The sequence below is a fragment of the Hemitrygon akajei genome, chromosome 9 (genome assembly GCF_048418815.1).
Source record: "Hemitrygon akajei chromosome 9, sHemAka1.3, whole genome shotgun sequence".
Classification (NCBI taxonomy): domain Eukaryota; kingdom Metazoa; phylum Chordata; class Chondrichthyes; order Myliobatiformes; family Dasyatidae; genus Hemitrygon; species Hemitrygon akajei.
This window is the reverse complement of record NC_133132.1, coordinates 146,443,530-146,469,435: the sequence shown is the minus strand read 5'-3', so window position 1 is coordinate 146,469,435 and position 25,906 is coordinate 146,443,530. Positions and strand designations below refer to the sequence as shown.

The following is a 25,906-nucleotide window of genomic DNA, read 5'->3' as shown; positions in this document are numbered from 1 at the left end:
CAATGGATCTGGAGTTGAGAGGGTGAACAACTTTAAATTCCTCTGCATAAACATCGCTGAGGATCTCACGTGGTCTGTACATACCGGCTGTGTGGTGAAAAAAGCACAACAGTGCCTCTTTCACCTACGACGGTTGAAGAAGTTTAGCATGAGTCCCCAAATCATAAGAACTTCCCACAGGGGCACAATTGAGAGCATCCTGACTGACTACATCACTGACTGGTATGGGAACTGTAACTCCCTTAATCACGGGATTCTGCAGATAGTGGTGTGGGCAGCCCAACACATCTGTAGTTGTGAACTTCCCACAAAGATAGGTGTGTAAAAAGGGTGTGAAGGATCATTGGGGACCCGAGTCACCCCAACCACAAACTGTTCCAGCTGCTACCATCCGAGAAACGGTACTACAGCATAAAAGCCAGGACCAACAGGCTCCAGGACAGCTTTTTCCACCAGGCCATCAGACTGATTAATTAATGCTGATACAATTGTATTTCCATGCCATATTGTTGTGATCCTGTTGTACATACTATTTATTACAAATTACTATACATTGCACATTTAGATGGAGATGTAACATAAAGATTTTTATTCCTCATGACTGTGAAGGATGTAAGTAATAAAGTCAATTCAATTCAAAACCCATCCAGAAATTAGCTGATAGTGTAGAGTGATGATGATGATGATTGTCCATCGTGTCTGACGATGACCGTCATTCTTGTGTAGTTCGTCTGCAATGGACTCGAAGGTGGTTATGGAGTCCAAGTCTTGAGCAGCAAACTCATTCACAGTGAGGGCAGGGAAGCAGTCCTGAGTCAGACAGAGTACCGGTAATTACTGCTGCAGTTTGCCGTCGCTCTCGAGCACCCAACAGGTCTGCACGATGCTTCTCCTCAAACTTGTCCTGGGTGAGCCTTACCAAAGCATGCCATCCCGTACAGTGTTGAGCGAACTGTTCCAGCTGCTTTGGAGTAAGTCCAGCATATGTGATGTTAGCTTTAACACCATTTTTGAACCTCTTGCAAGGCCTACCTTGGTTCCTCTTGCCCAGAGATAGAACATCATACTGTAGATGTTTGCAAGCAGCTACAATCTCTTTATTTTCATAAAAGCTAGAAGCACGTAATTATGAGCCACAAGGGTAAATTTATAGTGGCAACATACTTCAGTTTATATTGCCCAGAGCAATATTGAATTGATCATTAACTAATTATCAGAATTTACTAATACTTCTGTTTATAAGTCAACAATATTGCACTGACATGAAGCCTATGAATTACACCCGCTTGGTGTCTGCATCCATGGTCCCATAAAAGTGAGGTCCAGCCTCAAACTCATTTCTGTGTTCCCACCACCAGTGTGGGTGGGCACTGGACCCTAACACAAAACTAGCATTTTACCATGTTGCTCAGAATGAAATGCTTTGAATTTTGGCATTTTATTTGATAAAGTGCTTCATGACATGATTACTGTAGTTTGACCATAAGACATGGGAGTAGAATTAGTCCATTCAGCCCATCAAGTCTGCTCTGCCATTCAATCACGGCTGATTTATTTTCTCTCTCAACACAAATCACCAGCCTTCTTCTCGTAACCTTTGACACCCTTACTAATTTAGAATCTTTCAACCTCTGCTTTAAGTATATCCTATGTCTTGGCCTCCACAGCTGTCTGTGACAAAGAATTCCACAGATTCACCACTGTCTGGCTAAAGAAATTCCTATTCATCTCTATTAAATGGGCTTCCTTCTATTCTGAGGCTGTGCCCTCTGGTCCTAGACTCTCCCAATATTGTAAACATCATCTCCATGTCCATTCTATTTTCAATATTTGGTAGCTTTCCTCATTCATTGTTTTGAACTCCAGCGAGTACAGGCTCAGAGCTATCAAGTTCTTCTCATACATTAACCCCTTCATTCCAGAGATAATTTTTGTAAACTTCCCCTGGACCTGCTCCAGCTATATTGAACATTACTGCAATTTATAGTGGAACACGAGGCTGGTTTGGCCAATAAAATGGTGACATTTCTCAATTGAGTTTATCCAGGTATGAATGTGATCCAGGTCACAGCTCGGTGTTAGAGGGTGATAGTGAATGGGCCAGGGTAAGGGGTAGGCTGTGTGTAGGAATGAGGCTATCACTGAGGATCCTGTTTGACCATTCCTGCTCCTCCTGGCTCCTGGATGGTAATAAAAAGATTCTGCAGATTCTAGATATCTTGAGCAACAAACACAAACTGCTGGAGGAACTCAGCAGTTATAGAGAGAAATAAACAATCAATGTATTGGGCCAAGACCCAAGAACAGGCAAAAGGGAACCTCCCTGTTCTTCTTTAGTTTTCATTGCTGCTTCCAATTAGCTTTTGACTTGAATAAAACGAATAGTGCATGAGTAACATGTCTTGACAAACTTGACTTTGCTAATTAGGTACCTAATTATCATACATAGCTTACAATATTTTGTAAACAAGAGAAAATCTGCAGATACTGGAAATCCAAGTAACACGCAGAAAATGCTGGAGGAACTCAGCAGGCCAGGCAGCATCTGTGGAAAAAAGAAGTACAGTCAAGGTTTCGTGCCGAGACCCTTCAGCAGGACTGAAGAAGAAAGACTAGGAGTAGAGTTAAACGGTGAGAGAGAAACACTTGTGTTTCCATAGATGCTGCCTGGCCTGCTGAGTTCCACCAGCATTTTGTGTGTGTTGCTATTTTTGTACGTGGTACTCAGCAGGCAACAGTTTTCCAGGGGTGGAGCCTGGAACTTATTCCTACCATTTTCTGCTTTACACTTAGATTTACTGCATAACGGATAATTTCACCCTCAAAGATTCTGTGGGACATTCACAAAATGAGAATCCAGCTGTTCCCTTCCCAAGAATGGTGAGGGTCACCCTGGGCCTTGTGTTCCATTTACTGCCCTTCAACCCTAGGTTTCAGTAATAGTTTCCTTCCACCAAGCAGCTGCTGTGGCTCAGCTAAATTTTAATTCCAATGCCAGTTTGAGATTAGTCAATGTGCAATGTTACGTGGGAAAGCAATGCAGAATGATTGGAATTTGGCCCAAATAAAGTTAGGTTTGCTGGGAGTCGGGAGAGGCGTTGGCATTGTGGATGTGGGAGTAGAAGGGACAGAGGAGGCAGCAAAGAACATTTTTTTAATAAGTTGAGTGTCAAGACTTCCAGGGGAAACCTAATGAGTAGTTCATAGTGATTAGAGAACAGGGAGTTCTCACTCAATTTAATGGATAATGAATAAAATTGCTTCCTTTTTAAATCATCTCAATGTGATGGTATAGATTAATTGCTTGACACAAATTAGTCAAGTCTGTGAGAACAGTGCCCTTTTTTTGCTTGATACTTGGGCTTCCGAATCAGAATCAGGCTTATTTTCATTGACATATGTTATGAAATTTGTGGTTGCAGCAACAGTAGAATGTAGTGCGTAAAATTTACTATGAGTTACAATAAGAAATACATAAAAAATAAATATTGCAAAAAGAGAGCAAAATTGAGAGGCAGTGTTTATGGGTTCATAAGAACATAAGAAATAGGAGCAGGAGTCGGCCATCTGGCCCATTGAGCCTGCCCTGCTCTGACATTCAATAAGATCATGGCTGATCTGGCCATGGACTCATCACCACCTACCTGCCTTTTCCCCATAACCCTTAATTCCCCTACAAAGCAAAAATCTATCCAACTTTGTCTTAAATATATCTACTGAGGTAACCTCCGCTGCTTCATTGGCCAGAGAATTCCACAGATTCACCACTCTGGGAAAAGCATTTCCTCCTCAACTTCGTTCTAAATCTACTCCCCCGAATCTTAAGGCTACATCCCTGGTTCTAGTTCATGGACTGTTCAAATATCTGATTAAATAGATTCCCATAATAAAACCACACAAGGGGCAGACACTATTGAGCTGGCTTCCATAGACATAAAATCACTAATGCAGTCATACTTATCACTAACTAATACAAAAAAATTTAAGACTAGAACTATCGGCAACAGTATTCATGGAAATAAAATTAAGTTACTCAACAACGGCATATAACTGAATTGCATAGTTCACCTGCGGTCTGCTTTTCTTGTAGCATCCAGATAAATATAGAAATACCAATAGCAATATCTGAGTCATGAGAACATAATTTCAAATCAGTAATGCCTGACCTTCAGGTATAGAGAAAAGGTAGTCAATTTGAAAATCAATCACATTGGTTTTTGGCCAAAAATGCGTATTTCCAGAATTAAGTTCAACGTAACCAGGAACCAGCACCTGAAGCAGCTGGAAGGTTTATTCTAATATTTATTTAAAGAATGCTACTTTAACTTGCACATATTTTGAGTGTCTATTACATTGAGTGCTCCATGTCTTTCACCTTAAATCCCTCATATTTTATGGATATCCAAGCGTGCTAAGATTTGAGCTTGTTTTGTCTGCATTTCGTTTGAGTAATCACGCATCTCTTTGGCAATTGCATTTGTCTTACCTCTTATCTACAGCTCCATTAGGTCATATGCTTTTCAGAGGACAAAAAGCAAAGGCCAGTGGTGGATTGAGATGACACAGGGATACTGTGCATCCACAATCAAAGATTCAGTCAAAATCTTGCATGTCTCTAGTGCGGAGCCTCATGGAGCCTAGCATTCACAGCTGACTAGACTTGCAAGTGATTTTTCCTCTTCACTGGCCCATTACTGTTGGGACTGTCAAAGGCAAAGCCATTCCTAACTTTAATGGTTCAAAATCGCTTCACGCTTTTGTGATTTATGATGAATCAGCAACATAAGTCAATGGGCTGTTGGTAGATATGTTTAGAAAAGGACGAATGCCCTCTTTTGAAATAATCAATTCCAGCTTCTACTCCATGGAGAACAGAAAGCGGCATGAGAAAAGGGTGTTATTCACTACTGATTAAAGGCTTTTCTGTACTCTGTTGCACAACCCCATTAGCTACATGATAGAGAAAGGATTTCACTCACATAGGGGTTAGCTCCTGTAACCACCAAACTGTGCATATCAATTTCCCAGATGGCAATCCACATCTCTAATTTCAGTGTGCCCTCCTGTCCCACCAGTATCGGATGTACAAAGGCAAGACCTAGGAATGATCAAAACCTTTGACATTCTCACAACACCTAAACAATACATGTATGATGAGGTACTTACATCTATCTGCATTATCATTATGCTTCAATACTTACGGTGTATGCTTTAACCCATTGAAAGAAGTGCATCCAGCTAACATCCTAATCAGGGTTTCAGTGATTTTGCTCTGGGCTGCCTATTCCACAGTTCACAATATCTCAGAAGGCAGGCAATCTATTCAATTCATACCATATGATACCAACAAATGACACAGAGCACTCGATACAGCAACAGCAATATGTCCAACATCCTGACTGCACTACTGAAGTTCTGCTACAGAACCAGAAGGATTTCTAGCCAATCCGTGTAGCTACAACACTGGAACCTATCAACAAATGTGAAAATTTCTAAGTGCTAGAAATATGCAGTATGTCAAGCAGCATTGACAGAAGGAATGGCGATAACATTTATGGTACATCATTGACCAGAAAAGTAAATCTCTAATTCTCCACATGTGTTGTCTGACCTGTTAAATCCAGTGGTTCCCATATTGCCCTCATCAGTCATCGCACAATCCACAAAACTGGAAGGAAAGCAAGTACTTTCATCCTGAGTCTGGCTACCTCCCCTTTCCTTTCTAGTCCTGATGAAGGGTCTCAGCTCAAAATGTGAAGTGTTTATTCCTCTCTGCAGATGCTGCCTGGCCTGCTGAGTTCCTCTAGCATTTTGTGTGTGTTGCTCTGGGTTTCCAGCATCTGAAGAATCTCTTGTGTTTATTATCTCCATCCTGAGAAACCTATTAAGACAAGAGAAATTTGTAGGATTTTCTGTTTTGGTTCAGATTCCCAGTACTTGCAGTATTTTGATATTGCCTGAGCATGCCCAGTCTACTGGACTGCTGGGAAGCTGAGCATATCAGGCTGGTGAATTATTGTCCTTTCAAGATGCTCTCAATCACTAGGAACATATGGGTAGATGTCAGCAGCAGTGCAATCAAGTGATGTTTGCTTGTCAAATAAAACCTGTGAAGCTCATTTTAAATTCTGCCTGTACCACAAAGCTCCAGACCTCAACTTATGAAGCAAACAGGACAAAGCACCTGGATTTCACATGTGAGATAAGACTGACTTCTCTTGACATGAAGAAAGTATTTGACTGATGTAATATAACAGAGCCCAGTAAAAAGTAAGGCCTAGATACGTTGAGTTGCCTCATCAGTGATTTTCCAAGAACATTCAGTCATGGGTTGAGAAGTGGTGTATAATTGTCATCCACACACTAGGTCTACGGCATAAACATTTCCAATGAGAGAACCTAATCCGCCAACCCACCCCACAGGTGTTTGGTGACGTTTCTGGAAAATAATCCTTTTCATCAATATCTTATGGACCACTTTTGATCAGATACTTCGCTACATAAACAGAAGAGCTGGTCAGAGACAAGGTGTTCTATAGCAGCAGCTCAGCTCCCTAAAACTTGACCAGCAAGGCCCAAGCTATGAACTTGATGGAATGATGTCTACTTGACTAGGTGAATGAAGCTGAATTAACACTTGGGTAGCTCAACACCATCCAGGACAAACCATTCCACTTGATTAATCATCACTGTACCATGCAGACCATTTGCTGTCTCCAGCAGTATCTTTCAGAGTGTGTAATGCATGAGTCTACAAAATCCACTGAGGCAGTTGTTCAACCTGGAACAACTGTAACCTGGAAGAACAAGTCCACAAACAGATGTCAGCCTCACCACACATCACCTCCCACTATGTCATATACAATCTTGACTAGTATTGTCATTGACAACATTCCTGTAGGGTTGATCACAAGTCAGTTTAACCGGGTGATATTTGACTTTTCAGTGCTCGATGACATGACATTTTATCACTCAGCTTCTTCAAATGCTGTTGTATTTCTAAATCATTTCATAGGTTTAGTCCCAATAAAGAAGATTCTTTTAATGAATTGCAGAAAAGACAACAAAGGAAGAATTTGCTCCAGTGCTTTATCCTGCAATCTCATTCACCCCAAACTTTTCATACTTCTGCTCTTCAAATAATCTCCTTTTTAAAGATAGTATATATGTAATGGTCACATGTGTCAACTTGAAGTCAGTTAAAGGAACAATCCACCAATAAAAGGGAGGTGATCTGCTTCGTAGGTAGAATATGATGAGTGAGAATTGGGAAATCCATATCTGGTGTCATTCAGCTATGGCCAGAGAAGAGATTGCTCAACTTGACGTTAGACTATTATTCAGTTAAAGGACCTTCCCCTTTCTCATTCCTGAGTCTCCATTGCTTTTTTAAGTATCCTTCGCAGGTTTCCGTCTCTATATCCACTTGAATTGCAAGCCAACTTGAATTTGGTCTTCCTCAGCAGTAATTCTGTATGTTGATGGTCAGTGGTATCACAGCCATGGAGGTTGTTGACCAGTGGAGAAAGTGCACTGCATCAGAATATTTATAGCACTGATGCACTAAGCTTCTGGAGACAATGTGCTGAAAGGAATTTTGAGAGATGACTGCTGATTACAAAAGGACTGTAATCACAAGATCCATGCCTCTGTGTGTAATGATTCATAGCCCAAGGGACATAACCAATTTATGATTGTGGCATTGTAATTTTTGGAATGAACTACTTCCTTTCAAATGAAGTCAGCTTGTCGCTCTTTCATTTAAGGTAATGAACTATTTGACTTTTCTATTCAAACTATTTTTACATAGTATTAATCCAACAAATTAGGTTGGGAATTTTCTTGACAAACCATGATAGCTATTACAGTTAATGCAGCCAGAAGAATCTGGAAATAGAGTAAAGATTGCTTATTTTAGCGAATTTTTATCAATGAGAATACCAGAACAGTGAGGGAGGTAAGAAAATCAAAATAAGAAATTTACATGTTGTTTATTAATGTAATGACAACGTGAAAGAACAATGCAGAATTAGTAAGCGAGTTGGAGGAAAATTGCAATAGATTAAGAATAATCGATGTTGAAAGATAAGATTTTGTGATTAAAATCTTAAATTATATAATTTAAAGAGGCAGGAACAGGATTTTCTTAACTATTAGCAATGTTTCTTCTCATTTGCAAAGTGGGCTGAGGAGTAAATCTCTGAGATTTTTCTGGCAGCACTTTCCATCTTCCTGTCCTAAAACAGAAACTCTTCTCTGGATCTTTCATTCTTTCTCAAGTGCCAGATAAACAAAGTGACCTTCTTCAATCTGGGGTGTCATTGTTGAAATCCTTGAGAAATAGGGCTCAGGGCTTACACTGAGATCAAAAGGTAGTCAATTTTCAGCCCTTTAATCTTGACTAATAGTCTAGACTGGAGTTTCTCAACCAGGGTTCCACAAGAGGATACTGGGAGTTCCTCGAAAGATTGTGATAAAAAAAAAACCATTGTTCTTGAGCTTCTTGCAATGCTAGTGCTCGCAGTGTTGGGCAGTGACCGAGCAGCCCCATTAGCAATCTCGTTTGAGCTCTCTCAGCCCAGTCTGGCAGTGCACAGTAGGGCCGTGTTTATTCTCAGCTTTTGACGTGAGATAGGGGAGGCTGTTGATAATTGGTGAACGCTGTATTGCACTGAGGGGAGGACAGTAGGCTGATAATTGGTGGGTGCTGTATTGCGCATTGAGGAGGACGGTAGGCTGATGGTGGGCGCTGTATTACATGGAGGGGAGGAGAGTAGGCTGATGAGGAGCATGAAGAACATTTTCTGAACATTGAATGGACTCACCCAACTTGAGCTGTGATGTCAGCCTATCCCTCCCGAGTTATCTCCCCCAACTTCCCCTTGTCGCCGACTGACTTATGGAAGCAAACGAGCTCTACAGGTTTGGTAGAAAATTAAGAGGAAAGTTTCATTCTAAAAAAGGAATTTTTTATGTGCCACAACTCAGCTGCTGGCCTGTCGCTTTGCTGTTGCTGTAAACATTGCAAGGTATGGATTGCGTAGGTATTGTGAAGTTTTCATATTTTTTGTGGATTTCTTGTTTAGCCTTTTCTTGTTATTACTTTATCATTTTAGTAACTTTATTATTCAACATTGTCAATACATTTTCATGTTGTAAATAGAATTAATTGAAATCAATTTACAACATTAATTTAAATTGAATCTACTGAACCTATGTTTAGAAAAATTAAATCCCATTTTGGCTTAAGCCAGTTATTAAAGTGACGCACTTTACGTTTGCCTTGTGAATTTTAAAAATTTATGAAAGGGAAAAAAAGAGATTAATTTCAAGAAAGGTAAGCTAAGCTTAGCTACCTGCTTTTTTTCAAGAAAGGTTGGCTAAAAATTCATTCACTACTCAAAAGGTCATTGACAATTATTTTTGGATTATTATACCGACAACTTACTGATGTCGCTAACGTACCGTGAGCTGTAGATATAATAATTTTTACGCACGGGTTCCCTGAGACCTGAAAATTATTTCAAGGGTTCCTCCAGGACAAAAAGGTTGAGAAAGGCTGGCCTAGACAAAGTAACCATTAGGCTCAACACAATAAAATCACTGTCACTAAAGAGATAGTGATGAGCAAACTAGAGGGCCTGAAGGTAGATAAGTACCCTGGTCCTGATGGGATGCATCCCAAACTGCTGAGGGAATTGGCGGAGGTTATAGTAGATGCATTGGTAATCATTTACCAAAATTCTCTGGACTCTGGGCAGGTCTTGGCGGGTTGGAAGACAGCAAATGTCCCGTCACTTTTTTAAAAAAGGATGTAGGCAAAAGACGGGCAACTATAGGCCAGTTAGCTTAACATCTGTAGTTGGGAAAATGCTTGAAGCTGTCATTAAGGAAGAAATAGCGGAACATTTAGAAAGAAACATAGAAACATAGAAAATAGGTGCAGGAGTAGGCCACTCGGCCCTTCGAGCCTGCACCGCCATTCAGTATGATCATGGCTGATCATCCAACTCAGAACCCTGTACCTCCTTTCTCTCCATACCCCCTGATCCCTTTAGCCACAAGGGCAATATCTAACTTCCTCTTAAATATAGCCAATGAACCGACCTCAACTATTTCCTGTGGCAGAGAATTCCACAGATTCACCACTCTCTGTGTGAAGAAGTTTTTCCTCATCTCGGTCCTAAAAGGCTTCCCCTTTATCCATAAACTGTGACCCCTCGTTCTGGACTTCCCCAACATCGGAAACAATCTTCCTGCATCTAGCCTGTCCAATCCCTTTAGAATTTTATACGTTTCAATAAGATCCCCCCTCAATCTTCTAAATTCCAGTGAGTATAAGCCTAGTCGATCCAGTCTTTCTTCATATGAAAGTCCTGCCATCCCAGGAATCAATCTGGTGAACCTTCTCTGTACTCCCTCTATGGCAAGAATGTCTTTCCTCAGATTAGGGGACCAAAACTGCACACAATATTCTAGGTGAGGTCTCACCAAGGCCTTGTACAACTGCAGTAGAACCTCCCTGCTCCTGTACTCAAATCCTTTTGCTATGAATGCCAACATACCATTTGCCTTTTTCACCGCCTGCTATACCTGCATGCCCACCTTCAATGACTGGTGTACAATGACACCCAAGTATACAATGACACATTGGTGTACAATGACACTCCTTTCCCAGAAAGGAGTGGTTCCATTAGACAGACGCAGCATGGATTCAGAAAGGGCAGGTCCTGTTTGACAAACTTACTGGAGTTCTTTGAGGACATAATGAGTGCAGTGGATAGAGGGGAACAGGTGGATATCGTATACTTGGATTTCCAGAAGGTGTTTGATAAGGTGCCAGCACAAGAAACTTATAAATAAGATACAGATGCATGGAGTTGGAGGAAGTGTATTGGCATGGATAGTGGATTGGTTAACCGATAGAAGGCAGAGAGTTGGTATAAATGGGTGTTTCTCTGGTTGGCAGTCAGTGGTGAGTGGAGTGCTGCAGGGGTCGGTGCACTGTTTACAATTCACATTGATGATTTGGAAGAGGGGACTGAGTGTAGCATAGCAAAATTTGCTGATGACACTAAATTAAGTGGAAAAGCAAATTGTACAGAGGATGTGGAGAGTCTGCAGAGGGGTATAGATAGGTTAAGTGAGTGGGCCAAGGTCTGGCAGATGGAATACAACGTTGGTAAATGCGAGATCATCCACTTTGAAGAGCAGATTATTATTTAAATGTTAAAAGATTGCAGCATGCTGTTGTGCAGAGGGACTTGGGAGTGCTTGTTCATGAATCGCAAAAAGTTGGCTTGTAGGTGCAACAGGTTATTAAGTAGGCAAACGGAATGTTGGCCTTCATTGCTAGAGGGATTGAATTCAAGAGCAGGGAGGTCATGCTGCAATTATACAGGGTACTGGTGAGGCTGCACCTGGAGTACTGTGTGTAGTTCTGGTCTCCATACTTGAGGAAGGATATACTGGCTTTGGAGGCAGTGCAGAGGAGGTTCACCAGGTTGATTCCAGGGATGAAGGGGTTAACCTATGAGGGGAGATTGAGTCCCCTGGGACTATACTCTCTGGAATTCAGAAGAATGAGAGGGGATCTTATAGAAACATACAACATTTTGAAAGGGGTAGATAAGATAGAAGTAGGAAAGTTGTTTCCATTGGTAGGTGACGCTAGAACTAAGGGACATTGCCTCAAGATTCAGGGGAGAAGATTTAGGATGGAGATGAGAAGAAACTGTTTTTCCCAGAGAGTGGTGAATCTGTAGAATTCTTTGCCCAGGGAAGCAGTTGAGGCTTCTTCACTAAATATATTTAAGATACAGTTAGATAGATTTTTACATAGTAGGGGAATTAAGGTTTATGGGGAAAACGCAGTAGATGGAGCTAAGTTACGGCCATGATCTTATTGAACGGCAGGGCAGGTTCGATGGGCCAAATGACCTACTTCTGCTCCTACTTCTTATGTTCTTATGATATTAATTAGAGAGCTGTATGAAAAGACTGTATGATTTTCTACTCATAACTGACCATTGATATGAACAATATAATTGGAAGCAAGGTCTCGATGTTGACTTTGCCTTCAATGTTGTTGTTCGGCTCATAGAGTTCTTCCACCAGTTTATTTTTCTTTTGATGAAATAAATTAACCTTACTTCAACTCTTGCCTTGAAGCTAAACGATGTTGAAGCAGCTTTTATGTAAGATTTCACATTTTTTAAAAACTGTTCGTAGTTTATGTGGTAGCACCATTTCTGGTGGATGCCCTGCCCTTTGGGAAATTATTAGTGCATTTACTATTACAATTTATCACAGCATGGGTGTGGTTTCACAAGAATGATGCCATCGCCAGTGTGCATGCTGTTCAGCTTATAGACACAACTATACTGATAAAGTCCTGCCTGCAACATGCATTGTTTGTAAAAAGAGCAAACCCTGCATTAAGTCAACAGCCACGTATGAATTAGAGTGTCCCTGCTAGAACATCAGTGTTTTGCTGCCTGATTGTTCTTCTTGCCTGACTGTTTACTGCACTTCTTGTACTAGAAATCATTTCTGTGTGATTTCCAAAAAAATTGCTCCCAGAATTTTTTTCACGGCGGAGTTCAAAGCTGTCTGTGATCTCGGCCTGTATCAGGAGTTTGTGCCTCAGAGTAGCCTGGGGCCACTTGCCACACAGGAATTGATGTGTGGGGACACAAAAGGCTGCAGAAATGTCACCCCCTCCAACTCACATCCACCCACCTTTTTCCTTCTTCTCCTTGACACCTTGCACAACTGTACTCTGGTGCATGGTGAAGACCTTGAGTGGTCAGTGTGATAGACACTCGCTCTGCCTTCAGCTACTTTTGGGAATCTGAATCAGAATTATGCTTAATGTCACTGGCATATGTTGTCAAATTTATTAACTTTGTGGCAACCGTACAATAATCAAAAACTGTTGATGTTCAGTGACCTTTGCATGATCTTATGTTTTTTGTTATGCTTTATATCTCTCTGTTACATTTTGTTGAAAAATCCGTTTTGACAAAAGTTATGTAATGACCACTCCAGTTATTGTTACATAAGATATTTAAGTACTGTAATTTTTAGACTGTGCGTGTGTCTCCATCAATAATTCCAATGACAATAGAACAAAACTGGAATCAGAAGTGTTCCATACAGTCGCATTAAGGAAAATTTGTTCCTGGTATTACAAAAAAAGCCTCTTCTGTTTTTTTTAAACACTCTAATATCAATCCATATTTAGATTGATTGTAAGCATTTCTCCTTCAATGATTTACATCCATATATGATGTGGTTTAATTTATCCACATGAGACGGGTACAGTTGGGTCATTAGCACAGGGAATGATTGTTGCTGGGGGAGACATACTGGATATCCACATAGCAAACAGAGAGATAACCTGCAAATCAAATGGTGACATTGTCACCTAGATTACAACTTTCTACACAGCACTGGGAAGTTTGAACGAGCTAGAAATAGGAATTAGCTAATCAGCTCTTGAGCATGCAGTTAGAATATTGTTGATCTTACTTCAATTTAATTTCCTTTCCTTTGATCTATATCCTTTGATATTCTAAACTAATAAAAATATGTCAGCTTCAGTCAAGAAATTGCAGTTGGAGTCAGCTCTAAAAGATTCAAGATTCAAGATTGTTTAATGTCATTTACAATACACAAGTGTAAAGGAGAATGAAATAATTGTTACTCTGGATCTGATGTAACACAAAAACAAATACAATAAGATAAAGAACTCAATAATAATAATACAATAAATATAAATACATAAGATTGCTTATATACATAGAATGATTGTATGTTCATAAAGTGATGCTAGGCACGGGGGTGTCTGTACATAAGCGGCTGACAGAAAATGATAAAGTAGTGTTGGTTATCAGACAGGTGTTCCTGATTTTTGGTGCGTAGTCGGTCTTTGCCCTCTTGATGCCTAAGATGAGGTTTCTTCTGGCTGTTCTGAGAGCTGTTCTGTTTCCAGACTGAAGACAGCAGCATCCCAGACTTCTAGAAGGGAGCACACTTCTCCATTAGCCAGGGCTTCTGGTTGGCCCATGAGATGACCACTTGCATCCTTTTGGAAAAGGGAAATCTGAATTTCTACTTCTCTTAGCTGATATAGTGTCAATAACCCACACCAAAGAAAATAGTTTCTGGGAATCTATCTTCCCAGATGCTTTTTATCAAATATTTTATGGGAATTTGTCCTCTCAAATATTTTTTGTGGCCCTGCAAATTGACAAAGGAGGCTCCACAGGGATGGGGGTGAGCAGTTTGAAACGCATCATTTGCTGGCTTTCGACTTTTTCAAGTGGCTCAATCGAATCGCGGTTCATTAGTAAGAGGAAATAAAAATAAAATAGAAATGAGGAGGTGATAGAGAGGAGCTACAGGGAGGTAGTCACCCCTAAGTTTGGATGATGGAATTGATGGCTTTGTTGCAAAGTTTGCAGATAGTATTGAGATAGGTGGAGGGACAGATAGTTTTGAGGAACTGGAGAGATTACTGAAGTACTTAAATAAATTAGGAGAATGGGCAGATGGAATACTGTGCCAGAAAGTGTATGGTCTTGCATTTTGGTAGAACAGATGAAAGGGTTGACTATTTTCTAAATGGAGAGAAAATACAAAACTGAGGTGCAAAGGATCTTGTGAGTCCTTGTGTAGGATTTGCAGGTTGAGTCTGTGGTGAGGAAGGCATGTTAGCATTCATTTCAAGAGGACTAGAATATAAAAGTAAGGATGTAATGTTGAAGCTTTATAGAGCACTGGTGAGTCCTCACTTGGAGTATTGTGAGCAGGTTTGGGCCCCTTATCTTAGAAAGGATGTGCTGAAACTGGAGAGGGTTCAAAAGAGGTTCATGAAAATGATTCCAGGATTGCATGGCTTTTCATATGAAGAGCATCTGATGGTGCTGGGCCTGTCTTCACTGGAACTCGAAAGCATGAAGGCTAACCTGATTGAAACCTATCAAATTGTGAAAGGCCTTGATAGAGTGGATGTGGAGAGGATGTTTCCCATGGTGGGAGAGTCTAAGATCACAGAACACAGCCTCAGAATAGAGGGCTGTCCTTTTAGAACAGAGATGCTGAGGAATTTCTTTAGCCAGAGAGTAGTGAATTTGTGGAATTCTTTGCCACAATGCTGTGGAGGCCAGGTCTTTATGTACATTTAAGTCAGAGGCTGATAGATTCTTGATTGCTCGGGGCATGAAGGGATATGGGGAAAAGGCAGGAGATTGGCTCTGAGAGAAAAATTGGATCAGCCATGATTAAGTGGCAGAGCAGACTCGATAGGTCAAATGGCCTAAATTTGCTCCTATATCTTATGGTCTTATGGTCTAAGATAAGAGGCCATTGTATTACAGGAAAGGCACTAGCATGGATAGAGGATTGGCTGATTGGCAGGAGGCAAAGAATAGGAATAAAGGGAGCCTTTCTTGGTTGGCTGCTGGTGACTAGTGGTGTGCCGCAGTGGTTGGTGTTGAGACCACTTCTTTTTACATTAGATGTCAATGATTTGGATGATGGAATTGTCGAATCCAGAAAGCGTAGACAATGGATCATGAACCAATCCTCATAGAGGGATCAAAAGTGGAGAGAGTGGGTAATTTCAAGTTCCTGGCTGTCAAGATCTCTAAGGATCTAACCTGGTCCCAACATATTGATGAAGCTATAAAGAAGGCAAGACAGTGGCTATCTTTCATTAGGAGTTTGAGGAGATTTGGTTTGTCACCTAAGACACTTAAAAGCCTCTACAAAAGTATCGTGGAGAGCATTCTGACAGGCTGCATCACTGTCTAGTATGGGTGGGGGGCGGGGCTAATGCACAGGATCAAAAGAAGCTACGGAAAGTTGTAAAATTAGTCAGTTCCATCTTGGTACTAGCCTCCATAGTATCCAAAATGTCTTCAAGGAGCAGTGCTTCAGAAAGGCGGTGTTCATCATTAAGAACTCCCATCACCCAGGACATGTCCTTTTCTCACTGTTACCATCAGGAAGGAGGTACAGAGGCCTGAAGCACACACTCAACGATTCAGGAACAACTTCGTCTCTCTGCCATCCAATTCTTAAATGGACATTGAACCCATTAAATGGACAACCTCACTTTTTTTAAATATCATTTCTGTTTTTGCACTATGGTTAATTTTACTGTTTAATGTACATATATACTTACTGTAATTTATTTATTTTCTATATGATCATGTATTGCATTGTACTGCTGCCACTAAGTTAGCATATTTCACAAGAAGTACTGATGATAATAGACCTGATTTGGATCCCGATTTGAATTTGTGCCCAAATTTGAAGATGATATGCAGAGAGGTGAAGGGGGCAGGTAGTGTTATTGTCATGCATTTTGGTAGAAGGAATAAAAGAGTCAACTATAACCTAAATAGGGAAAGATTCAAAACTCTGAGGTGCAAAGGAACTTTGGAGTCTTCATGCAGGAATCTTTAAAGGTTGAGTGAGTGGTGAGAAAGGCAAATGCAATGTTAATGTTCATTTTGAAAGGACTAGAATATAAAAGTAGCAATGTAATACTGAGGTTTTATAAGATCTGATGTGGCCTCATCTAGAGTTTTGTGAGCAGTTTTGGGCCCTTTATCTAAGGAAGGATGTGCCTGGGATTCTAATGCACTACTGTCTCTAGAGTTTATAGAGAATGATGTGAAAAACAAAAAAAAACACCCAGTGAGCACAGTTCTGTGGTCAAAAAAATGTTTTATTAATGAGAGAGGCCAGAGGAGAATGCCCAGACTGGTTCAAGCTGACAGAAAGGCGACAGTAAATCAAATTGTGGTGAACTAGATATACCTGTCTGACTGCTCCTGTGGCTCCTCCCACAGACCCTGCTGACTGCTCCTGTGGCTCCTCCCACAGACCCCTGTATAAAGGCGACTGTGGTCTGCTGCTCTCCCTCATTTTCCCAGGATGTAGTGTTGTTCTTCAGTCAATAAAAGCCGATATCTCACTTCCTAAGTCTCAGCGTGAGTTATTGATGGTGCATCACAAATAACCAAGTGTTACAACAATAGTGTGTAGAGGAGCATCTTTGAATGCACAACACATTGGACCTGGAAGTGGATGTGCTACAGCAGCAGAAAACCATCAGCATACACTCCTGATGAAGGGTCTCGGCCCGAAACGTCGACAGCGCTTCTCCCTATAGATGCTGCCTGGCCTGCTGTGTTCCACCAGCATTTTGTGTGTGTTGTCTGAATTTCCAGCATCTGCAGATTTCCTCGTGTTTGAGCATACACTCAGTGGCCACTTTATTAGATACGGGAGGTACCTAGTGAAGTGGCCACTGAGTGTAAGAGGGATCTGATGATAAAAGTGTAAATGGCAGGAGGCATCAAGTACAGCTTCTGCCTCTCAGCAACACACACAAAAAGCTGGAGGAACTCAGCAGGCCAGGCAGCATCTATGGAAAAGAGTAAACTGTTGATGTTTCAGGCCAAGACCCTTCATCAGGAAAGATTCTGGCTCTTTCCTGCTGTGATGAAAGTTCTTCATTTCTCATATTAATGGTAAAGACCTGATAGATGGGAACCCCCAGTTAGAAATGTAAAGAATCCTTGTTCTTACCTTGGGGACTCACCGGAGTACGTTATTAGCCTTTTGTATCTGTGACAGTCGGAGAGATGCTTCTTTTCCTTATGCCCTTTGGCATCTATGCATCTTGGTCCACTGCCTTTTCGTGTCATTGCACTTAAACCACCATCAAATGTCTTTCATTGCTTTTAGCTCCCTGTCAGCTCATGAGCACCTCCCAGGCTTTAGATGAAATAACTCTACTGGCACTTCTTATGTAATGCCAGCTGGGTGATGGCAGATGGTAAAGTAGTCTTAGGGCCTAGGGCAAGAAGCTGTTTCCCATCCCAACAGTTCTTGTCTTAATGTCACAGAACCTCCTGCCTAATGATAGGGGGTCAGACATATTTTTGGATTGATGGGGGGGGGGGGGAATCACTGACAATGCTACGGGCCCTGCCAACACAGTGCTCCTGATACATATATCTAATAGGTGGAAGAGAAACCCAGATGATCCTCCCAGCAGTCCTCCCAATCCTCTGTAGGGACTTGTGGTCTGATGCCTTGCAATTCCCGTACCAGTTGGTAATGCAGCTGGTCAGGACACTCTCAATGGTGCTCCTGTACAAATTGGTTAAAATTTGGAGGTGGGAGAGCCTCACTCACCTCAATCTCCTCAGAAAGTGGAGATGCTGCTGTGCTTTTTTGATCAAAGAGGTGGTGTTGAAGGACTAGGTGAGATTGTCTGTTATGTGCACATCCAGAAACTTGGTGCCCCTAACTCTCTTCACAGAGGAGCTGTATACGTGCAGTGAGCGTGGTCGGCCTGCACCTTCCTAAAGCCCACAGTCATCTCTTTGGTCTTGTCCACATTGAGACTCAAGTGGCACCGTTCTACCAGCGCCCTGCCTCGTCGTTGTTGGTGATGAGGCCAACCACTGTTGTATCATCAGTGAACTTGATGATTTGGTTTGAACTGGATCTAGCAGTGTGGTCCCGCGTCAGCAGGTGAACAGCAGTGTGCTGAGCATGCAGCCTTGTGGAGCGCCAGTGCTCAGCATGATAGATCCTGCCAACATGGACTGACTGTGGCATTTCTGTCAAGAAGTCCAGGATCCATCTACACAGAGAGGTGTTGAGATCTAACGAGGACAGTTTACCCACCAGCTTCTGAGGTATGATCGTATTGAATGCTGTGCTGAAGTCAATAAGCAGCAGCATTGCATATGAGACACCTTTTTCCAGGTGAGACAGGGTGGAGTGGAGTGCAGAGGCTATGGCATCAGCAGTGGACCAATTTGAGAGATAAGCGTACTCTGAAGAGTCCACTGTAGCAGGAAGATGGTATTCAATGCTATCCATAACCAGCCACACAAAACACTTCATTATTATGCTCAATTGTACAGTCCTGACAACATTTCTATAAACCTGTTTTGTATAATGTCTAGTGCAATGCTAAAATGCAGTGATCATGACTATATGCAATATTCAATCTGTGGCAACGTGTTTCATAAATTTTATAATTTGTGCCTCAACTAATTAGGGAAAATATCCGATGTGCCTCTTAAATGCCATATATATTATATTTGTTTGGCTATCTTCATGAACGTGTAGATATAATCTTTGATGTATCTCTATTCCTCGACAACCTAGTATTTAGTGTTCATCCCTTCAGCTTGTTTTCATTCAGTAAAAATGCCTCACACTTCTGTAGGTTAAAATCCAATCACTGTTTTCTGGTCACTTGACCAGTAAGTGGACATCCTTTCCACCATCAGTCACACAATTTATCTTTGTATTCTCTGTGAATTTCTTAATCGTGCACCCGGCACTTAAGCCAAACCCACTGAACAATGTTGGGTCATTTTCTTGACCTTTTGTAAGCAGCTTGATATTCCAGGTTGTTAGGTAGCCATCTGAAACCTTTCAAGTAAGTGTTTTCCCATCATAGTTGAAACTTCAGCCCCATTCTGGATATCTTAATGGACTTTACAATGCCTGGTCTCCCACCCTCTGATGCATCAGGGTGCAGAAATTCTGTGTAATCTGTACACCTCCTATCCACATTAATGATGGTGCCTGTTAGAGACCAAGTTGGTTTGTTCGAGTAGGCGCTACAGCAATAGGTACATTTAATTTTAGAGAAATGTATACAATATACATCCTGAAATTCTCTTTCTTCACAAGCATCCACAAAAACAGAGTGCCCCAATGAAAATTTCAACCTGACTTACACTTGTACAGGACCTTGTTTCTGACTTGCTTCTTGACAAGCAAAAAGGAGTTAAAAAGTGGGAGACATGCTGTTAGGACTCGAGATTTGCTACCACATAGGTTATGCTATAATGCACAGTTTGGATGTGGTAAATGACTCATTTTGGTATTACCCTTCGCGACCCAATTTCAGAAAAAAATGTTCATAAGCTGCAAAATTTCAACAAATTTCACCTATTTATTTCACTGCCTAGGATATTTAAGATCACTTAAGTTCACTTAAAGATTTGGTAACACAAGGCTCAATGAGCAGAAGTATGGTGATAGTGATTCCCAACGTACCTCACAAGCATGAATTAACTTATGGTCAGCAAGCTCACCGAAACTAGGAAAATAAATGTCAACCAAATATTGCGGAAAAAATTCCATTCTATTAAGGAAGGAATTCATCTTGAAAGTAATGGTTGGTCCCAATAGGTTACTCTATTTTCAACCTCTTAATCTAAAATGTTGACTTTGTTTCTCTTTCCACAGATGGCACCTAAATGTCTTCATTTTCTGTTTCAAACCCTATTTATAATCTGTTTCCCTCTTCCTTACAGGGGAGAAGTACGAATTACATGCAGGAACTGAATCAACTCCCAGTGTGGTTGTCCACGTCTGTGATAGTGAAGCAGAGGATGAGGACGAACCGAAGAATTCTCCAAAACCAAAAATAATTCAAACCCGCCGTCCTGATCTGCCACCAGCAATGTCCAATTGAAATATTGATGCACAGTTTTAGTCAAAGTATCATCTAGTGCTCTCTGCTGTGGCCATACTCTGTTGAGAGGAACAATGGTCTGTTATTCACAGATGTATTTGTTTTCGAGCCCCTTCTGAGTTTCTAAGGCTTACCAAAATAGAATGGAATGGTTACTATGTGCATGCCTATTTGCTATATACAAATTAGTATCTGATCATATCATAATTCATTCATTTATGTTAGATTTGCATTAGTAAAACCCAGGAATAATTGTAAAGCTTGGCATTATAACTCCAAGATGAATATAATTTAGACGACTAAGCACATGGTAACCTGCTGTTCTGAAAATGATTTGGTATAACTGTTTGATCCAATTTTAAATTTGGCTTAAAGTCTTTGAGGCATATTGTGACTATGTCTGCTGTGTTCTCTGACTTGTTCAGGAAATGAAAAAGGTTAATGAGCGGTCTGAGTTTTACTTTGTTGGCACTGAATTGCCAACGATGTCCTTGGTGAAAGTCCTGTGAGACATTAAAGATATGAGGCAACCTTGGGGGAAATACTATCTTTAATTTACACCAATGTGCAGTACATAATGTCAGCATCTTCTAATATATTCTTGTGAAAAGGTGTAACTGTAATTTGTATTTTTATCACTGTTTTATTATTGATAAAATGTACTGATTAAAGTTATATGCAATATACTTACTAAAAATAGGAATGATAAACTGAATATAGACATGGACAGAAAAATAAGCATTACTATAGTCATGAATTTTCCAATCTACATATCTTTTCAGGATGAGTATCAATAGACCATATTATCATCTGCTGCCTTGAAATTTCCCTATTGTCCCATTTCAAAACATCTTTATGATCCAATTAGCACAAAATGACCCAATATTCCATTTTATAGAAAACAGTTTTTAACAAATAAAAGTAATTTACTTAACTACAGGGTTTTTAAAACTTTTTGGCATTTTCTCAGTGTAGCTTTTCTTTGACTGTGCTTTGTATATTACTGACACACAGTGTATACAATCAGAAGTATCCAATTAATAGATTGAAAAATATGGTCTATGAGTTACTTGAAGGTTTAATGATAATTAGTGCACTTATTGTCTTTGGACATAAGTTCTAGTGGCGCAGTTAAGAAGATATAAAAAACTAAACTAAACTTTATCTATCTACAGTTACAATAAACAAATTATCATTTTTCTTGATTCTGCTTTATTTTGATAAATTTGCATATATAACCAAAGACTGCAAATTGGGTTAGAAACTCATTTAAATTAATCAGAATGTTATGACTTTTCAATCATATTTTCAAGTTTCATGCAATGAAATATTTGTTTATGGCTCTCAATATTATATAGTTATTCGCTTTTATTCTGGATAACCAATTTGCTTTGTTCAATTAATATTATCTATCATAATAACATTTAATGAGCATTTTGCTTATTGTATGTGTCACTGTTTCTGTGGTGTTTTGACATGTTGCAAGTAACTTTTCTTTTGGTTTCTACTCTACATTTTAATCAGCTACTATGATTTCATGAATATTCTTTTTTAAATAACATGAAGAAAACAACAGGACATTGGAATTAGATTGCCTAGGTGCAAAAATATCACAAAGGAAATGTTAAAATGTGCCAAAAGGCTACAAGAAGAACCAGTAAATAAGTCTACACAGTAAGTGTAATCATTCAGAATGTGGAAATCTTATAGTCCAATACAGTCAAATTTTATTATAGCAAATTCAATGATCGATTCATTCCACATTCTAATCTCATGAAACTGCGTTAAAATGAAGAATTACATGAATTCCATTGACAATGTTGAATTCCCATCTAATATTAAGCTAAGTGACATTTCAACTCAATTCTCCTCGATATCTTTCAGTCCTGGCTTTCTCTGTAACTTTCCCCAAACAGTTTGAAATTAGTGGTATTCTCTCTCAAAGGAGCCCTTTAGATCCCAGGGTTGTACTGTGTTCAGAAATCCTTAGGGGCTATCTTAAAGGGATGATTAGCTGATGATAATGAGATGCTTTGCCAAGTGACTAGAGCTTTTGTGTATAGTTAGAAAATGACATTGTTAGTAACTATTAGTATTGGATATTGTCTGTGTTATTGTGTGTCTTTGCCACTTAATGGGTGCTAGTTATAATACTTTTTAAATTAATTGCCTTATATATGTATGTCTGGTATGTATCTGTCGTTATTTGGTCTGTGCACGGAACAGTGTCTTATTGTTCAAAATGGTGGTCATTGTGGCAGAATTGTACCCGTGTCTGATCTGAGATTTTGCAAAAGGCACGCTCTCTCAAACACATCTTTGAAAATCCCTTCATTCAATTATAAACACACTTAGGCACGTTCAAATTTTGTGATTAAATAATCATGATTATTGGTCATATAAAGCAATGCCTCATTTAAGTCTCTTTTTAAAAATGCTATTCTTTCTTGCCTCTGTAACATGAAGCATTGTCCTTACAAGTAGTTTATGACACATTTGTTTGGTTACCAAATGAGCTGTGCCACATTACTAATCACTCATCACCGTATCGTGTAATTCTTTAAACAGCTCTTGTTGCAATGACCCTAAGAACTTGTGAATGTCAGGACAGGCATAATGAACACCACTGGAATTTGCATTAAGAGATAGCTATGAAACCATCAGCACTCAGTGCATTAAGTAAGAGAGGAAGTTTAGACATGTGTAGACAATGGCTGAAACCCGGATATCTCTACATAATTTCTTGCACTCTACTTGGCATGTTATGACCTAATACCCTACTCAGACTGCATTTTGACAACCCTCTCTATCATACTCTTAAGAAATCAGTAAACTAAAGCAAAAATAGGTTACTTATGAATTATCCTCACTTTAAAACACAGATTTTGGTGGGATTCTGTGCATACATTTAGGGTGCTTTTATTGGCATACTGAACCATTATAGCTCAACAACCTCTCTGGCCTTCAATAAATAATTTTATCTGTGTGGATTGCCACTCCCTCAGAAAAAAATATTTCAAAATTACATTGATTTTAAAATAAAAAGCTATTTTATTTTAGTTTTCAAGTTTGTTTATGATATATCAGCTTTGACCTTCATCTCATGTGTATGTAAAATTCTTCATTTCACACTCTTGTAAAGAAAATTGATTTAACAAAAATATCATTTTTTTTACTTCCTGGATTACTGTCTACAAGAATTCTTCATAGTGAAAGGCTGCTCAGTTTGCTTGTTGACATCAAAGTTTCTGGTTGCCAGAGAGCCCTTTGAGATAATACCTGACTATTAATGTAGGAAATGATAAAATCTATGCCACTGAGATCTTTGAGCTCGATCTTTGCGAATGGCTTCAAAATCCATTATTGCTTTATTGTTGGCTGCAAATCTCATGCCTGTGTAAATAAAAAAATTATTCATTTTTCCACATTGCCACATTGTTCTAGATTCTTGACGTCAGATCTAAAGTCAAAATATATAATAGGCATGTCAACAAGATTACTATCGTTTTTTGTGAAGATCCGAGATCTTTTTAAAAATAGTATAGGGGGTGTAGTAGAATATGCAATGCCGAAACAAATATCATGAAATTTGTTTTGCTTATTCAAAAGAGAAGAAAAATTACAGAATTATCCAGTGTTTTTATCTTTCTGCAATTCAAATGACATTCAATTAAGTTACCTACAGTAGCATGACAGCATGTGTTAAGGTCAGTCAAGGTTAGGGGGCAAAAAGTGGTTATTTCACTAGATAGAAAATGTGGCTAAAATGAACAAATATAAGATAATGTTTCAGGTATTACAGTGGCCAGCTACCTAAAACTGTGCAAGCTAATAAACTTGATTGAGCAAAATTTGAATTGCCAACTTGAATTTCCTTAGCATTGATTTAGCTCAGGAGATGACCTCCTTTGTAATGATAGCTTCAGCTTTTGTTTGGCATTTATATGAATCCTTCGACTGTCCTTTGCTGAATGACCACTGCTGCCAGGGATGGTATCAAAGGAATTCATTGCTGGACATGGGTGAATTATCTATGAAGGTACAACTAGCACTGTCACTTATTCACTTCTGGTTTGTCTTTTGACCGAGCACAGATGCAAAAACAATGGAGTAAAGTACCAGAAAGCAATGGAGCACTTCTACACCAGTTTCTCAACTTGATCACATTTGCAAGATTATTGGACTTTATGACATGTGTCCTAGACCTTGAGTAGTTGCCTCTGTTCTCAATTCAGACATTAGAACATAGAACAATACAGCACAGTACATGACTGAATGGCAGAGCAGAATCAATTGGCCTAATTCTAATTCTGTTCCTATATCACTGGCTGAACAGTACCATTTCTTGTAGCAGAATCAGGTTTAGTATCACCGGCATATATCGTGAAATTTGTTGACTGTGTGGCAACTCTACAATGCAATACATAATAATAGAGAAAAAAACTGTGGTACAGTAAGTATATATATTAAATAGTTAAATTAAACAAGTGGTGCAAAAATAGAAATAAGAAAAGGAGAGAGGTAGTGTTCATGGGTTCAATGTCCATTCAGAAATTGAATGTTAAAGGGGAGGAAGCTGTTCCTGAATCGTTGGGTGTGTGCTTTCAGGCTTCTGTACCTCCTTCCTGATGGTAGCAATGAGAACAAGCCATATTCTGGGTGATGGGGGTCCTTAATGATGGATGCCGCCTTTTTGAGGCATTGCTCCTTGAAGATATCCTGGATACTAGGGAGAATAGTGCCCATGATGGAACTGATTAAGTTTATAGATCTCTGCAGCTTTCTTCACTCCCATGCAGTAGCCCTTCCCCACAAACCAGATAATAATGCAGCCAGTTAGAATGCTCACCACGGTACCTCTGTAGAAATTTTCAAGTGTTTTTAGTAACATACTTAAACATCTTAATGAAATATAGCTGCTATCGTTAAGTTCCCTTAAATGGGAAAGGGTCAATGAAGACGTTTCTAGAGGAGAAAGATAAGTTTGAACATAGAACAGTACAGGTCCCTTGGCCCACAACATTGTGCTGACCTTTTAACCTACTCCAAGATCAATCTAGCCCTTCTCTCCCACAAAGCCCTCCAATTTCCTTTCATCTATTGGTCTATCTAACTATCTCCGAAATGTCCCGAATATATCTGCCTCAACCACCACCATGGCAGGGTGTCCCATGCACTTACCACGCTCTGTGTAAAAAAATCTACTTCTGACAACCCCTATACCTCCCTCAATCACCATAGAAGTATGCCCTCTTGATTTATCCAGCAGCACCCTGGGGAAAAAGGTGCTAGCTGTCTATTCTATTTATGTTTCTTAGCATCTTAAATACTTTATTGGATGGCTTACACATTAGACACACGTTAAATGGATTTCAT

General features: G+C 39.8%; 1 protein-coding gene across 2 annotated transcripts in view; it reads left to right on the top strand.

The window, feature by feature from the left end:
* The window catches only part of rcan2 (regulator of calcineurin 2), a 332,806-nt gene extending 308,846 nt beyond the window's left edge, over nt 1-23,960 (top strand). For both annotated transcript variants that reach the window (XM_073057216.1, XM_073057217.1), the window contains one exon: nt 20,370-23,960. In XM_073057216.1, the coding sequence (XP_072913317.1) occupies nt 20,370-20,530 (161 nt within the window). In that variant the 3' untranslated portion in view covers nt 20,531-23,960. The remainder of the gene's footprint in view (nt 1-20,369) is intronic.
* Nucleotides 23,961-25,906: the final 1,946 nt, after the last annotated feature.